We start from the raw sequence: 17,882 nt of genomic DNA, 5'->3' as shown, positions 1-17,882 counted from the left end.
TCTTACTTATGCTTCCCAAAAAGGTTGAAATGCGTAGCTGCAATATATCCACTTCCTCTACAATACTGGAAATGAGAAAAATTCTGCTATCCTTTCTGTAAATTTGTTCTCATGCAAAATTATTCTTACTTACTTCAATGCTTGTAACGATGACTGTATCTTCTACAGGAAATACTGCAAAATCTCAGTATATCCACCCTTTCAGAGTCCATTTATCTGTCTTTTTTGCATTGTTATTGACAAAAATTTTTAGATATGGGTACCAAATGTTAAAATAAATTGCCACTGTTTCTTTTTGACCATTCAATTAAAATATTTGTCCTTCTACTGGCATTCACCTATTTTGATGCTGAGCCACTGCAAAGAGCTGAAGCAGATGAAAGCTAGTTACTTTTTTCTGGGATTAGCTTCAGCCAGTCTAGCCTACTGATCTGGAATGCCACAGATTCAACCTAATTCCAGTGTCAATGCAAGGTTTATATAATCACTCACCCTGAAACAGGACACAATCTAGTCATACATTGTCATAGAAATGCAGCTTTTCTTGGCATGGTTTTTCAGAACTGTGGCAATGCTCCATGTGCAGAATTTAAACAAACTGTTAAATAGCGACAAAGATTGTTAAAGAGCAATAAATGCAGCATTAGAGGCATGGTTTTACCGAGCTGCACTGATTATTGCTGGTTGTGTTTCCTATTTTCTGAAGAGACTGAAACACAGAAACATGACTGAAGTCTTCCCATAGATCTGTTTCATTTACTGAGCTAATTTTTACCGTTGTAATTTGAGAGTTCTGTAGCAGTTCTATACCATAAAGTATCTAACTTTATTTCATAAGTGATGAGGTGCTCAGCCTGGAGAAGTCTCTAGGGAGACCTTATAGCACCTAACAGGGGCTCACGGGACAGCTGGAGAGGGACTTCTTAAAAGGGCCTGTGGTGACAATGATTTACAACCTCCCTGGGCAGCCTTTTCCAGTGCTCAGTCACCCTCACAGTGAAAAAGCATTTCCTGATGTTCAGAGGGTGCTGCACAGTGGTGCCCACACCCTCTCTTCTATCAATGGGCAGCACTATGGAAAAGATGTAAGTGGGGACTGGTAAAAAGAATTTAAATTCCTGAGCTCACCTTTTTCAGAATAGAACATGATGCATTGATTCAAGATTTAGTAATAAACTTTATATCCACATGGCAAAATAAAGACCTTCATCTTAAATGATGGCCCATTTATCCAGCAAGCCAGATTTCATGGTCCAGATGTTAAAATTTAAATGAACTGCAAATCTTTAATTCAGATGTGATACCTGCTAGGACACTGTGAAGTTGATGAATGATTTCAAGTGTCTATGCAGGTAAGCCATCAAAGTCTCTGGGCAAACCAAATTTATTACACTTTCTATGTTTATATAACAAGTACTACAAGATTTTTTAATTATATTGAGGATTATGTTTGACCATGTCTATCCTCAAGATGATGTATAGATTTTCTTTTGGTTTCATTCTGATGTCTGCATCAATCTTCATGGAGCTTATTGATATTCCTTCTTTTTTGCTAGTTTATGTAAATAACTACATATGAGACCAGGACAGGTTAGACTATTGTGGTATGCCTTAAACGTGTATAATTTTATATGAACTAAACTCAAGTGTTTCCAGTATTCAGTGGTTTGTATTACCATATACTTATCTGAGCATGATTTTCAGTGTGTTTCAAAATATAGAAATAAATACTAAATAATGTAGAAATAAATAATAATACAAAAAAATAAAGTTCTTTTTTATTGTTTTCAAGTTCCAGCAACTGAAATGCCACCAACATCTGAAATGCCACCAGGCATACCTACAATGGGTAAGAATCTTGTATTTCAAGTAGAAAAAAATAATTGCTGTATTATGTCTCTTAAATTTTCTGATATGCCCATGTGCTGTACCTGTTTCCTAGGATGACAGTTTCCTAGTAGTACACAATATACCCTATTAAGGTGCATTTCCAAATGAAAATTAAAAAAAAAGGATTTGTGATATAGCATACAATATTAGTGATTTAAAATCAAGTTATTTTATGTTGCTACCTTTTCTTCTCATTACTTTGAAACAAATCAACCCCTATTTGTTAAGATATCATGCACTCTAAAGAACTTGTTTCCAGTAATCAGATTAAGATTACGCAGCATTCTCTTGATTTCTTCCTATTTGTTTTCAGCAATGAAAAAAGATGAGAAGGCTTCTACCCTAAACCACAGCAAAACGGGAGTTATAGTTGTTGTTGGTGTCATCATCCTAGTTGGAAGTGGTCTTGCAGGATATCTTTTCTACAAAAGAAGAAAGAATTGCTTGCCAACAAATGACAGCTTTGAGAATAATTTGTATTTTAATGGTGATGCAGTTCCTGGAATTAGTGACACAAAGGATCTTGTGACCAACATAGAGCAGAATGAACATGCAACACTGTAACGTAACAAAAGAAAATGTAATGTAATATGTAATATAAAATGTAATGTAATAAAATAAAATGTGCCTTGTTTTATTAAAATTATGCAATTAGAATGAAGCCAAAGGTATTTTCCTATGTGCAATTACTGTAACAGTCTGTTTCTGTGTGTGTGTGTAATGTCATGCACCGCAGTTACTTTCTTTTGTAGTCATTACATAAGGTGAAAGATTTCAGATCTCAGGATTTGATGATCACACGGGTGAATGTGGGTCTTAAGAAATGTGATAGTGTTGACTAATTGTTAAATGGAACAATAAAAATGGATAAAATAAAGAAAGTAGAATGTAGATAGATCCACTTGAGGAAGGCACACAAGATTTGACATTTCTGCATCAGATTTATTTCAAACCATGCTATTGAACAGATGCTCAAAGCTATTCAGTAAACATCTTCTAATACTACCATGGTTCAAGTATTCCCATGAACTTAAATACAGGCATAGTCACTACAGGATAAGTCTGTATTTGGGCACATTTCCCCTTTGAACCATGTGGAGAAAAAGACTTTATGATATTTCATTTCCTACAACTTCATAAAACACAGAAAACCAAGAATGCAGTACTTGTAGTTTATGTATTCAAGGACTTAATCAGGTAAATTCTGGAGGCAGATCTCTGGAGTGGAAAAGTTGGTTGATATTAGCTGCCAGTTTTGGCTGGCCACAAGTGGGTTTGTTGGTGAGAGATGATGAGGATCATGGCAAGACTTCTTTCTTATCAGGCAACAGTTACTGAGGGGAGGGAGGAAGATTGTCTGTGCAGGTTCTGAGGGTTTCTAGGAGCAGAAGGTTTCTGCACAGCTGTTGTGGTGATCACATATTGGTACTGCTCTCTACAGCTTCGCAGTAAGTAGAATAGGTTTGTGGGATGTGTGCTGCAAGTAAAGAACAATTTAACTTTACCAATGTAATAGTTGCTACTGATTTTATTTACTTTCTAAAATAGTTAAATCAACTGCTATTTATGGACATCTTATATTCCCCATAGAGTTTATATTCCTAGTTTTTTAGATCCTGTAAAATGTAAATCATGCATGATTCCTCACTTGCATACAAAAGTTTGCAAGGATTGATTTTGTGGTTTCAGATTTTGCTCTGTGAAATAAAAAATAACTATCTTGGATTTTTAAAATAGGTTTGCATTTTATAATCTCATCTATATAAGACACTGTAACATGATAAAGTGAAAGAGGAGTTGATACCACTGGGGAGACTTTCCAGCAAAAGTTGCAATCAAGAATTGTATTAACCATGTTTTCCTGAATCTGTCCCAGGATTATCTGCTTAAAGGCAAAACAAAAGTGTGAGATGAGGGATGTAGTAAAAATTTTAAATTACATACACATGTAGGTAAAATGGGAAAATTTGTCCTGGGACTGCTTTTCTCTGGCTCTGCTCTCTTTCTCCCAGCTATTTCCTTGTTCTGTTCCTACTGCTGTTTCCATTTTTAATGCACAGTTGTTTAAGCATGTTTTTTCAAGGATCAGTATCTCTAATGGATTTTTATGCCATCTGATGTGGCTTGTGACAGAAAGCTCTGACTGACTGAGTAATGATACTAAGGGTCATGTTGTTTCAGTTATATGGAGGAGTGGTGCCAGGTAGAAATTTATGTGAAACAGGCAATGAAAGGCCAAGAGAGCCTGACTGGAATCCCAGCCTCACTGTGCTGGCTGTTGAGCAAACAATGAACAGGTGCAGTCTCACCAAAAACAAACTCAGTCTACTTCTGAGCCCTGCACAATCTTAAAATGGTATCTGTACACTGAGTTGTTCTTCCAGATAACCTTTATTCCTATGCACATATGCAAAGGTATGGTTGCAAAGAAGATAAAAATAGAGGGGATGTCTGACTTCTGGTTCCTTGCCATGCTTAGAAAAGTACATCACTAAAAAGTGTCAAGGAAGGAATCCAGCTGCTGGAGCCTGGATAATTCTGAGCTCATTCATCCATTTACTTTTCCTGAAATCCAGCATCATCTCTGAGTTGAAGAGAATTAAAAATGTCATGCTTCTTAATAGCTGGCAGTAGATGTAGGTGCTTCTGTGAAATGCTGTGTCAGTTCTGCTCTCCTGTCCAAACAGGTACAGAAAATATTAGAGAAGGTTCTAAATAAGAAGCCCTACTGTGGAGATTGAGCTACTTATCCTGCTCATTTTAGAAAAAGACTTGAAAGATTTTCAGAAGAGGTGGAACTTGAAGATGCAGGGATTACAGTACCTCCAATTTCAAGACAGTAGAATTGAAGCAAATTTCTCATTAAAAAGATTAATATAGAAAGAGTAGCATTTAAAGCACAGGAAATCATTAGTTCCATGTCATAAACAGAAGATGAGCACTGATACTTTATACACAAACTCTAACAGAAGTTTTTAAATAGAAGGTAGAGAAACAAGCAAGCTTGAACACTTTAAAAATATTTAACTAATATAAGGTCAAATGGAAAGCTTTTACCTAGGAAAAGAGGTAAAATATGCTTCTCTATTTGAATGGAAAAAAGAAATGTGTCTTATTGGAAATGAGTCATGTTCATATGGACACACTCTATTTTTATATTTTATGTATTCTGATCCTTCACCAAATCTTTCAACCATTTTCTGCTACAAACTGGTATTCATATTTGGGTTGGTCAGGTGCCTTAGAACCAAACTGTTGCTCTTGTGATCCCCACGTAGATGACACTACTTAAGGGAGGTCTTAGGCTGTATTTTGCATACATATGTATATATGTATATATATATATATATATATTCGCAGAGGAAATGGGTTCTTGCTTTTCTGAAATATACTTGCTGTAAAAACAAGGAAAATAACTCCATGAAAAACAAGATGTTGAATAGAATGAACAAGGGAATAAATGTATGAAAAGCAAATAAATGTTTTAGCTGATCCCTAATAGTTTATAACTATAATCCTCTGATGCTGCAAGATTTTTTTGTATTTGATCAGGTGGTTTACAAAATTGAAAGAAAAAAAATCATTAATTATTGTAGCTTTAAAATAGCAAAATGGAAAGGTTGTTCACTTTTTTTTTTTTCAGACTAGAATGTTCCTAATGAGGTTTAGAGTATGTTTTCTTGAAAGAAATAAATGTTTATAGCTTGGAAACTGTGATTGTCCTATGTGTGGGGATTCTGGACTGAAATGTTTTATCAAGTTATAGCAGGCTAAATGATGGTAAAATTACTTTCATATTTTAATAGAAGTAGTTTTTGTGAAAATGAATGTAGGGAAGCATCCATTTGAACCCAGATGGCTTCACCCATCCATTTCTGTGGGCACCTGAGCAACGACTTGATGGCAATATTCAGTAGTGTGTAAGGTTTTATCTCTTCACATTGCAATGTTTCTTGATACCCTTGTGTTTAATTCTCGTTTCCCCTTTTCTCTGAAAAAGTTTGGACTTCAGAAGAAAGGTGGTGAATCTGCACACTGTGAGTGTAACTTCCTGCCTGGGAGCAGAGATTGCCAAAGGAACAATGCTGACTCCACACAAACCCCAGCAGCTTTTGTTCCTCGCCACTTTTAAAATGTCAGGCTGTGCCTTGCCAAATGGCAGATCCTGGGGCACATCTTCGCAGCCCTCTGGTTTTCTTTGTGGGCTGTGCTGCAATCTGCTCAGACAAACACAAACACCGAGGTAAAGCTGACTTTAGTATGCTTTACTCTTTTTCAGCCTCTCAACAGATTATCAATGCCAGTCTCTCACCAATCACTGATCTTTGTTCAGAACAGAACCACTTCCTTTTTCCCTATTGTAATTGTCCTTGTTTCCCCCTGGTAGATTTGGATATTCTGAGATGTTTTATACAGCAGAACCACAAGATACATTTGTCTTGCTCCTGAACAAGGAAGGAAGGAAAGTTGGAAAATTGAGGTTGCATGTTCAAGCACTCTGGTGTTGGGGAGTACCAGAATGCTTGACTCCAGACTCTGTGCAGCCATCCTTACATATGGATGATAACTTACTGAGTAATTTACTGCTTTTTAGAGCAGCCCTCATTTCTTCCACTTTCTGCAGGTCTCAATATCCTTTCAGGCTCCCTTTCCTGCATGGCTTTGCTCTAGCTGTGTCTGCTGGCCTTGAGCTACCACCGCTCTCCCTCACTGTTGTGGCTTTGTTCTACTCTAATTCTCTGCATGCATTTTCAGACCCAGTGGGTCATTCATCTCATTTGAATCAGAGTCATAGAAGCAGAATCCCACATCATCAAGTGGGTGTCCAGGGTTTTCATTACCTGCAACAGCAGCAATTTTGCTGCTGATGCAATATTGGGGAAGGTATCCTGCACCAGATTCACCTGAGGTATGGGAAATGAAATTTTTCAAAGTCCACATGCCAAAATTTAGGTAAAGCTTCCATCAGAGTCCCTTTTCTCCTCCCTGTGGTCTAAGTTTTTTGATCTCTTTAAGCTATCACGGAGAAAAGTTTATCAAAGTAAACATCAGATTTTTTTTCAGAATGCCTGTAGGGTGTACACTTTACAAGGTGCACAACTTTACAAGGTGTACAAATTTCACAGACTAGTGGGATGAAAAATGAGGCAGTATTCCTCATCAGTTTAGTTTTCCTCACTAGCAATAATTGAAAATCCAGTTACAGGTTCTCTTCTTCCTAGAATTGTGTGTTTTCTTTCCCAAATTTCTCCAGCTGCTGCTGTCAGTTGGGTAATTACTCCTGCATATAGTCAAGAATGGAGCAAAAGAAAGAATAGGTGTCTCCTGAAGAACACAGATCTGACTTCCTACAGCTTTTTTTTTTTTTTTTCTGTGGAATTTCAGTCATGGAAAATTCTGGTTCTCTCTGACTCCAAGGTCATAGTTACTTGATGTGTGTGGTGTCCCAGCAGATTTTTCACAATATTGCACTGCACTCTGGCTTATTTTCATCATATATTGATACAGACAAATCTTTCTCTTTTTTACTTCTTATATTTATTTCTGCATGTGAATCAGTAATCTCACCTTTAGGTAAAATGAATGATTCTGAGTTATGTCTTAAAAATCCACACTAAAATATTACCTGTTAGATCTTATATTTCCATGGCAATCTTTTATACAGTAGAAAAACTAGCTTAGAAAGCAAAGTTTACTCATTAATGTATTATTTCAAAATTACTCATGTGACATGACACAGTTCCTTATTTGAAGCTCAGAACTTCCCTGTATCTGTTGGGTCTTAAAAAGGGTTTGTTAATCCACTTCAGTGCAGTGGGGTTTTCTTGCAAGGCACTGATTTGGTCTTTAGGATCAACACGAGGTGAAGGAGGAAAGGAGTGAAATATTTGCCATGTCTCTCTACATGTCTCTCTCCCTGATTTTTCTTCTCTCCATTAGTACAACTCTTCAAATGTCTGGTAAGTCTTTGTCCTCTGCTGAGTGTGGAGGTTTTCAAGTTCTTTAGCATGTGTTCTAGTTACCTCCCTCAGTGGGCAGTGAATTTAGATCTAGTCACAACATATAATTTGAATATGTTTTGTTCAGCTCTGAAGTTTGGAGGCATCTGCATAGGCATTCTCTCTCCTTAACCCAGGTTTCAACGTGGTGTAAGAGTTAAATGAATATGCCAACAGATGTGGCCATAACCTTGGTGGTGCTGGCTCTTGAGATAGTTGAATGCAGGCAAAAGCTGATTTCACTTTACTCCATTGGAGGCTGGAATAGCTCAGTACAGAGCTGTGAACTCTCAGCATGCATGGAACTGATGTGTGCTTTGAGTTTCTTGGCAGCTCAGATAGGACCATAGCACGCTGATCAGTGCATATTGAAAACTTGTTTCCAAGCTGAAACCTTTAGGAAGGACCTTAAAATCCCCCTTGTCCATTAAATTTCATTCCCTCCTACTGCTGAGAGGATCAAAAAATGACACTGTGTCTTTTCCACGGCAAGTTCTCAGCTGGAAAACTGTGGAAGTCCAGTACTATTGCTTGAATGGCAGCAGGGACCAGCCAATGCACCAATAAGGATCTAATCCATCCACAATATCTTCTGTGCATGCTTTTGGATGAGACCAAGCTAGCTCTAGCCTAGGGTTCGCTACCTAACCTTCCCAAGAGCCACTGCAGCTGGAGAGCTCTATCACAGAAAATACTGTCTGGATTGTTCTGGTTTATAGCTCCTCAGAGCAACAACACCAATAATGGGTGTTCAACCACTGCCTGCCAGCTTTGGGATGGGAGAGTTATGAAGGCCCAGTTCAGTATTCTGGCCTTGGCAAGAAATCTTGGGTTAAACTCGATGGCATTGCTGAGTGAGTTGGGTGATGTTGCCTGTCACCTAGAAGGGAGAGAAGGAATGCAAGCTGAGCTGCAAAAAGAGTGAAGATTTGGAGCAGGCTTTTTTGTTGAAGCTGAGCTTAAGAAACAAAACCCTGATGTCTAGTGTCTCACATTTCTATTTTACAAATGTAGTTATTTATAGCCCTTAGGATATTGGCTTAGTTTAACTGTGCTTGGAACTGATGATGCTGCAAGTTGTGGCTTCCCTCCTGAGAAACCTACAAATAAAACTTTGTGAAGAAATTACTTTTTGCACAGCTGCTAAAAAATTTCCAAAATAATTAACCTAAAATGAAAAATACACCACTTTCTTGGTGAGCTGAAAACCACAAAGTTGTTTTGGGCCAAATATAAAAATTATTTGAGTATGTAAACGATTTTTAATAGCTCTAAAGCAAAAGAAGTCCTTTTATTTGCAGAATTAAAGCCCATTTAAATATAATTTGGTGGAACTTTGAAGAAATTATGAAATGCAATGAAGGTCATTTTTGACATGTATTTTGAGGAGGGGTACGAAGAAAAGAAATTTCTCTTGAAAGAGATGTATTTTCATCCTTTCTGTTTTTACACTTTAAGAATATTTTCATAGATAACCTTCATACCAATCAATGAAGTCAGTCCAATGATTAAGTTCCCTTGATTTCTTTCTTTATGAACTATATATACTATTTTGTGGTTTGTTTGTGGGTTTTTTTTGTTTGTTTTGGTTTTTGTTGGTTGGTTGCTTTTTTGCTTTGGTTTTGGGTTTCTTGGGGTTTTTTTGGTAGCAGACTGTCATATAGCAACTAACTGATTTTATCTCCTAAGAAACCTCTCCTCAAATGTTTGCATTATCATTTTATTTTATAGGTAGGGCAATATTTTCAATCTATAATGAAGATAACAAGCTCTGTGCCCAAGCTCAGAACTCTAGCTCAGTGATAACTACCACTTGTGATGAACATGATGAATTTCAGAAGTTCAGGTGGGTGTCTCCCACGCAGCTGCTGAGCATGGCACTCAAGCTGTGCCTGGGAGTGCTTGCCAAGGATGACGAGGCTGCCGTCACATTGGAATCCTGCAACAGGACAAATGAACTCCAGTGGTGGGAATGTAGAAATGACACACTTGCAACCCATGGCAAGGATTTATTTCTGAGCTATGGCAAAGGGAAGGGGAAGAAAATCAGGCTGTCCAAAGTATCCAGCAAAGGGAGCAGGTGGAGAATCCATGGAAGTGCAGCCAGTGTGTGCTTTCAGCGCTATGAGGGTGAGTACTGAGATTCCATCTTCTTGACTACTGCTACCTGCAAAGCCTGCTTGAGAAGCAGCAACCATTTTCTTAGAGTGACATCAGCAGAGAGCTAATTATAAATAGGGTGTAGAAATGAAAAGTGAATATATCTGTGTACTTTTCAGCAAATACAGCTGTATACATTTCTGCATAACTTGTAAAACCCAATTCTTTCAAGTGATAGAATAAAATGACAAAGATGCATGATGTACACATAAAAATGGGAATTCTGTTTGTACAACAACAGCAAAAGAAATCTATGACTGTTTTAAAATATGTCTGGTCAATTTGTAGAAGAGATGTTTGTGTTATATTGAGTTTTTATTATTGATTTTATTTGGTTTGACCACTAATAATCTCTAAGAACTGAATTTCTAATTTAGGTAGGTGGAACCCACCTTTAACATTATTTACCTAGTGTTTCCCAGGCCTAGTAAAACAAAAAGTAGAAAAAAGCAAAAGGAAAAATGGTGCATAATCATTTAGATGCAATGTTTTATCATCCTGGAAAAGGACCTCTAGAAAGTAAAATCTTTTCCTACAATTTTATAGCTCTTGAGCTATGTAGAAGGGGCATTCAGAATCAAGTAATCAATCTCCTTTCTGCGGTGACACTGGTATGTTGGGAATTTAACAGTAGAATAAATTTTTGTTGTATACTACAGCTGTTGCACAGGAATGAATTTGTCATAATTTTGTACAGACAACGGCAAATAAGAATGGAGAGTGATGGAAGGGTCACTTCCTAGCAGAGTCCTTGAAAATTTAAGATATAGCTTCCTCTCATGAAGACTAATAAAAACATTTTGATACTTCCTTTCCAAGTTTTTTCAACCATGCAGGAAAAAAAAAAAGAGAATTAATTCCTTATCTAAGGACAGAAGTATATATGCCATGGGAAAAGCTGAGTCATGGGGACCTCTGACACAGTAGTCCAGAAAGCAATGCATGACAATGTTAAACAGAAATTAGTTTGAGGCCAAGTTAAGTGTTTGAGAGTCTTAGCTCTGAATATGTTTCCATAATCATACTTGACTGGCACAACAGCCTTTTAGAGTTTCAGGGTAACAAAATACTGGTGTGTTGAGCCTGGCATGACTCAGCTTTGTCACCAGAAAACTGGCTATGAGTGTCACTGTGGTGACCCTCTGATGGCAGCTGACTGTTGAGTATTGCTCTCTGCTTTTCTCCACAGATATCTATACACTGGGAGGAAATGCCTTTGGTGCACCCTGTGTGTTCCCTTTTAAGCACATGGGGAAATGGTATGCTGAATGCATCCCTAGGAGGGATGATGCAAACTCTCTCTGGTGTGCAACTTCTTCAGATTTTGACAAAGACCAGTTGTTTGGAAACTGCCCACTAAAAGGTAATTTAGTTATAAAAATCTCAGGAAAGCTGTGAAGCAAAAGTGTCATCCACTGTCATGGTCAAAATGTTCTTAGGATGTGGAAGTAGAACTGGACAGAAGACCAAGTGGAATTCTGGCTCTCCTAATTTGCTGGTGAGCTATGCAACAAGGAGATGAGGCATCTGCTCTTCACTGTCTCTGTCCCACAGTGTCCCCAAGACTGGCACTTGCAGGGAGTAATCTGAGGGTTGTGACTGGGAGTGATGGATTAAGGAAGAGGAAACCCCTAGGACTGGGTTTCAAGACATAATAAAGTGCAGTGGATGAGGAAGGTGAGATGTATCAGGAGACTGTGGTGCATTATAGGTTGGAGGAGAGAGCAGGAGGGCTCTAGTGAAGGGAAGGGTGCAGGTCACAGGCAGTGACCTTCACCTGCCTTCCATGATCCAGTACTTCCCTGCCCCTTCATCCCCACTTCACATGTGATTGTGTGGAAATGGTAATTTCTGCTCTATTGGGTGGTCTGGAAGAGCATAAGAGGGATCTGAAGGTAAGAAATGGGTGTGGAGACCAAAACTTCTGCATGGTGAAGAGAGATATGTTGTAGAGGTAGAATGTATCAGTGAGTGGACTGAAATGTGAGAGAAGTAGATGAGTTACATAATAAAAATATAAAGGGTCAATGTAGAAAAATAGATTTGTAAGGATAAATAATTCCTTATGTGATTGAAATATTTTTAATACTGAATGGACAAAGTATATTTATGTGAAGCAAAAGGTATGTAAAAACTATCAAATGACACAGTTATATAGATTTCGTCTGCAACAAAGACTGTATTTTCTGGGTTAATAAACATGATTATTTTTTGAAATTGCTGGTATCATCTTTTATAGACATCACCCACAATAACCTTTGGAAAACAAATCCTGTGACAGAAACACGCTATCAGATAAACTCAGAGTCACTTTTGACGTGGCACCAAGCAAGAAAAAGCTGCCAGCAGCAGGATGCAGAATTATTAAGTATAACAGACCTTCGTGAAGAAATGTATTTATTAGGTAAATTATTATTAAACATACCATAAATATATATTAAAAACATAATGTACAGTTTGAAATGTAAGTCAGATCCAAGACTTATACATGGATACTTATATTTATCTCATAAAAAGTAGGTCTCAGTGACATTCTTAAAAGAGTTGTCCCTTTCTCACAAAAACCCATATTAAAATACTGGAAACAATCTAATTTACACTAAAAAAAGATATCTCTTATACTTTAAAATATTATTCAAATTTTATTTAATAACTTTAAAAAATCAGAGGCATTTAATAACCTAACTGTTTGTTTTGGCCATTCAGGGCTCACTAGTGACCTAGGCATCAATGCAAAGCTCTGGATTGGTCTCTACAATACACTTGACAGTGGCTGGAAGTGGACTGGAGGAAGTCCTTTCAGATACCTCAACTGGGCTCCAGGTAAGTGCACTTTTCTTAAATGATGATCATCTGGGCCAAAATTTCCTCCCCTTCTCTCTCCTCCCCATCAAAGTGATGCTCCCTTTTCACACCTCTTGGGATTTATCACTCTAAAGAATAATACCCAGTAGCTTTTCAGCTGCAAAGGCCTTGCACATTCCCTCCTGTGAAAAGGTGAAAAGTTTCACTCTTAACAGAAGGATTCTGTTGCTTTTTTTTAAAGGAAATCCCTCTGTGGAATCTGGAAAAATATGTGGGACCTTCCAAGGTAGGAATGGAAAATGGGAAAACCAGCTGTGTGATCGGAAACTGGGATATATCTGCCAAAAGAAAAACACCTCCTTGGATTCTTCCACCATTGCCTCAGGTACACTGGTCAAAAGCTAAGGCTAATTTTACAGTCAGTGAGAAATATTGTGAAATGTTATATTGAAATATACTTTTATATATTTCATATATTAAAAAGGCAATATATTGTCAATAAAAAGGCTTACACTTGTTGACCTGAGTAAAATACTGAGAAGATTTTAATTTTCTGGCTCATTTTAAAGATGATGTCTAAATGTTGTTCATTGTTTGGAAAAGAGCCCAGGGTACCAAAGAAGGCAGGATTAGGTGTTTAGCCATGTTATCCAGACCATGAAATACTGATAAATATCCTCTGCTCTGGTATATACTCTAAACCTATGTCCTGCTAAAAGATGTGAGCCAGAGTTCATGCTCCCCTGCTCTCTGTGACTCTTTTTGTTCTATTCTGAAAGGAAAAAATCAGACTGTGTATCTGGAACCTTCCCCCTGTTGAATTCCCTTTTTACTTGAGGCAGACTAGGTCTTAGCTACATGAGAAAATAGGTGTGCAGTTGCTTAACTGGGAATTCCCAACATGCAACTAACATCACAGTACCTCTCTCCCCTAATATATATGGGTATATAAGATTATAAAGTTCAGGGGATGCACGACACATGCATATCCTGTACTTTCTGGATGTATCCAGGCAGTTCACTTGGAAAGGTTTCTGACCCTGCTAACTTTCAAACCACATCTGGATGTTGCTTAGGGGAATGCAATTTGCCTGGGTCCAAGCCATGTCCAGGGAGCATCAGACAAAGCAGTTGACCACACATAAATTCTGGCCACACATCCTCCCCTCTTCAGTTTGCTTTGTGAGTGCAGAGCATGGGAACTCTCCAAGCAATGGAAGGTGGGCTGGCCATATTGAATTTATACCAAGAAATTAGTGTTGAACAAAGTATTTAGCATTTCTGTGCACCTAAAATTTCTGGTATAACATTTCTGATATAACGTGGTTGTGTCTGGACTCTCTGATACACGATTTGGGCTGTTCAGGAGCTCCAACTGGCTCCTGAGCACCTGGAGCTTCCAGAGAAAAAATATAAAAAGCTGCAAAATTCACCAAGACAGAGTCCCTGAGTAGGAAAAGAGGCCCTTTTCTGTAAAACATGGCTGTGCCCAGAGCCTCACTGAGAGGGATTTAATGTGGACTTGTGCCCTGTACATTTGCATGCCAAATTACTCAGTGTTTACTTAATCCAGTAAAATAGTTTTTTGGGATCTCCAAGCACAAATAGGAGGGAAAATTTGTTTTTTAACCTTAGTACCCTCAGACTTTGTCTTCTCTCCTGTTTCCTCTATGTGCCCCAATATCTCAAATTCGTATCAGCACAGGAAATTTTCTTTTTGATGTAAATAAAACACTGAATAGAACTTCTAATTAATGATGTAATTTTTTTAGGTGATTCAAAGCATTTTAAATGCCCCAGGGAATGGGTGCCCTATGCAGGTCATTGCTACAGAATTTATAGAACACCAAAAATATGGAAAGAAGCCCAGTCTTCCTGTAGAAAAGAAGATGGAGAGCTGGCGAGCATTCATAACATCGAAGAATACAGTTTTACGGTGTCACAGCTCGGGTACAGTGAGTATTCCTGAAGATCATTTCTTTTTTAATCTGGGATTATAGTGTTACTATTATTCATTTAATCATTGTAATCATAGTCTTTTTTTTAAAAAAAAATTTCTTCAGTCAAAGGTGGGTGTGAGATGTAATTATTCCATTATAAGATATATCCATACCTACAATTAACTTTGTGTTCCTAGAGCCAGATGACGAGCTTTGGATTGGTCTAAATGACTTCAGGGTTCAAATGTACTTTGAATGGAGTGATGGCACACCTGTGACTTATACCAAATGGCACCATGGAGAGCCCACCCACACTTGGAATAAGGCAGATTGCATCTTGATGAAGGGACAGGTAAAAATCCCTTCCCCACTCTCTACTTTCTTCTGTCCTTTTGCCTCTTAAAATGAAAACACTCATGATAAACATAAAATAAAATAAAATAAAAATAAGGAATTCTAGTTTTAAAATATTTCTTAAAATTATGAACTTGGTTTAATTTAGGATATCTTAGTGTGGAGGGATACTTGAGACCAGATCTAGGAAGCTGTGTGATGCACCAGAAGCAGTGCACTGCATGGAGATTTCGTCTTCTCTGGGACAATTCCCATATGAAATTGGTTGAAATCACTCATCCACCACAGGGAACATGACTGATCATGGAGGAATAGATTCTTGGAGCATGGAATTTCTCATTTTTTCTCTAAAACTACTAAAATATATGGATTTTAAAGTTACTTTGGAGGACCAAAATCAGATTTTATTTTGTTTTCTACTCACTATAAAAAAAAGTGTAATGTTGTGGAAAAAGACACAAGACATTTTTTCATATTTTTTGTTTGGTTTATCCAGCATTTCCCTGTCATAGTCAACTGGTTATATGAACTCTCTAGTAGATGCTATGCTGCTGAGAATAGAGAGGAACCTAATGTTTTTTTCCTGCTCTCATCAGTCCCCCAATCTTTAATAGATACAGCCCTCATTTTCACATCTCTGAGGAAATGTGACCCTTTACTGTGTGTATTTGGGGGTTTTGGAAAAAAAAATCAAGGCAAGGAAGAGAGCTGAAAAAATCTGAGCCACAGGAAGACAGAGGGGCTCTTTCCGAGGATGGCTATTCTTGTTGATCTGAATTGTCTCTAGCTTTCACTTCTCCTTGTGGTTTCTTCTTACAATATTTAGGATGGATCTTGGGCTGACAGCGCTTGTGAAATGAAATTTGGCTACATCTGTAAAAGGAAACCCTTGGCTGAAGAACCAGGGGAAGCTGAAGTTACTTACCCAGGCTGCCAGAAAGTAAGTGTAAAACAAAACCAGCAAAAGATGACTGTGTATTGCTTTCACTCCCATGATAATAACTATGCTAGAAGTAAATTATTTTGACTGTTCTTGGAGGAGCCTAGAAACTGGTAATTTCATATGCATTTGATACTTCTTAGACTGATAGGGAAGCTTTAACTAAAATGTAGATTGACTTATTTTTTTTCATTCGTTACAAGTGTACTTCACTCAGCTCTCTCCTACTGCAGAACTGGTCCCTGCACCCATATCAGCCACTCTGCAGAGCAATCTTTTCAGGGTGTAACCCATATGTCGAGGGTTGCATGCCTCCTCAGTTCTACCCATCTGCCACAGGAATCAGGAATATTTGAGCTGACTGTTTTGCAGGCTGTGAACTCTTGCAACAGCTACTTATGCAACGAGAAGGCAGAGCAAGCTTTACACAGGGAGCTGCAAAGTGGTGTGACTGTGGCTGCCAGCCCCAAGGCATAACCATGGCTCACTGTTTGCAAAGACCCCTGTATCAAGGGGTGTGTCCTGTATCAAGGGACAAGACACAGAGTTATGGTCACAAAAGCTACGTCTCATTATCCTCTTGGTTCCTTTCATGGCCTTTGAGACCAGTTTTGACTTGGGTGTGGTATTAGTGTGGCTTTTGGAAGTGCACAAAACCGTACAATCTGACAGCCTCTCCTCACATCTCTGCTTCTTCACCAACAGGGCTGGATGAAGCATGGCTTTTACTGTTACTCCTTGGTGCAGTTGCCAACAACTTTTTCAGATGCAAAAAAAGTTTGTGAAGAAAACAAAGGTTACCTGGCTACTGTAAGAGACAGGTATGGAAACGTAATTCTTATCCCCTAATGCGTGCAACAAGGATGGAAGTGTTAAAAAGAAATTTCTTCTTACTTAGCAGTTATTCATAATGTGTATCTAGTGCAACACCACTCTTTCCCAGGAAAACTTAAGGCAGAGCTGATGAAGTATTGCATAATACATCAGGGGCTTTTAGATCATCAGTACAAACACTCAGGATATTGCTACTACACAGTTGCACTGTTGTTGGCTCTGGGAATTAAAAAACTGGGTCACCTGCACAGCAACTCCAGATTGACAGATTGTTTTAAAAGTTTTTGAACTAAAAATAAACAGATAAACACAGAACTATTTATTTCTCTTGGATTCAAACTTTTCAGCCTTTTATTTATTTCTTTGCAACAGCCAGATCTGGAAGAACTTTAAAATAATAGTAATATTTTTCCCCCACAGTAACAATATTTAAAGATCTAGACCTTATCATAATGCTCAGTAAAACACTGTAGCTCTTATTTATATGGAATGAGAAATATATACACATTAACTTAAGTATTTTTTGGCTTGTGTTCATTGCATGGTATAAAAAGTGAATAGAATCATCCTAAATTCTAGACATAATTTACATTAGCAAAATGCAACAGAAAAGTTTCTTTGTATGATAATTAGAAATATAGAAGTAAGATAATTACCCTTGCTTCATTTCATACATATTGACAAATCACCTTAACTTTACCAGATTTGCTAACATGAACTTTTTGAAGAAATGAACAAATTCTGGTAAAATGTGATACAACAGTTTGGTGCTTACTCTTCACAGATATGAACAAGCTTTTCTGACCTCCATAACTGGATTCAAACCAGAAAAATACTTCTGGATTGGTCTTTCAGATGTGGAAGAAGAGGGGACATTCAGGTGGGCCAATGGAGATCCTGTCACCTTCACTCACTGGAATGTGGGAATGCCTGGTGAGTTCCATGAAGGTCATTGAGTTC

At 37.8% G+C, this 17,882-nt stretch overlaps 2 protein-coding genes across 4 annotated transcripts in view; both read left to right on the top strand.

The window, feature by feature from the left end:
- LOC107199767 (macrophage mannose receptor 1-like) overlaps positions 1-5,601 on the top strand; it is a 56,307-nt gene extending 50,706 nt beyond the window's left edge. For all 3 annotated transcript variants that reach the window (XM_015617240.3, XM_015617241.2, XM_033511751.1), the window contains 2 exons: positions 1,793-1,849; positions 2,204-5,601. In XM_015617240.3, coding sequence (XP_015472726.1) covers positions 1,793-1,849; positions 2,204-2,454 — 308 coding nt within the window. In that variant the 3' untranslated portion in view covers positions 2,455-5,601. The remainder of the gene's footprint in view (positions 1-1,792; positions 1,850-2,203) is intronic.
- A 2,060-nt stretch (positions 5,602-7,661) lies between these two features.
- LOC107199768 (macrophage mannose receptor 1-like) overlaps positions 7,662-17,882 on the top strand; it is a 31,731-nt gene continuing 21,510 nt past the window's right edge. The window contains exons 1-11 of the mRNA XM_015617242.3: positions 7,662-7,850; positions 9,621-10,019; positions 11,239-11,412; positions 12,289-12,453; positions 12,756-12,872; positions 13,096-13,239; positions 14,627-14,809; positions 14,992-15,146; positions 15,975-16,088; positions 16,794-16,909; positions 17,707-17,855. Of these exons, the coding sequence (XP_015472728.1) occupies positions 7,784-7,850; positions 9,621-10,019; positions 11,239-11,412; positions 12,289-12,453; positions 12,756-12,872; positions 13,096-13,239; positions 14,627-14,809; positions 14,992-15,146; positions 15,975-16,088; positions 16,794-16,909; positions 17,707-17,855 (1,783 nt within the window). The 5' untranslated portion in view covers positions 7,662-7,783. The remainder of the gene's footprint in view (positions 7,851-9,620; positions 10,020-11,238; positions 11,413-12,288; positions 12,454-12,755; positions 12,873-13,095; positions 13,240-14,626; positions 14,810-14,991; positions 15,147-15,974; positions 16,089-16,793; positions 16,910-17,706; positions 17,856-17,882) is intronic.

This window comes from Parus major, chromosome 2 (assembly GCF_001522545.3).
Source record: "Parus major isolate Abel chromosome 2, Parus_major1.1, whole genome shotgun sequence".
NCBI classification, from domain to species: domain Eukaryota; kingdom Metazoa; phylum Chordata; class Aves; order Passeriformes; family Paridae; genus Parus; species Parus major.
The sequence above is the reverse complement of the archived record's forward strand: the minus strand, read 5'-3'. Positions and strand labels throughout refer to the sequence as shown.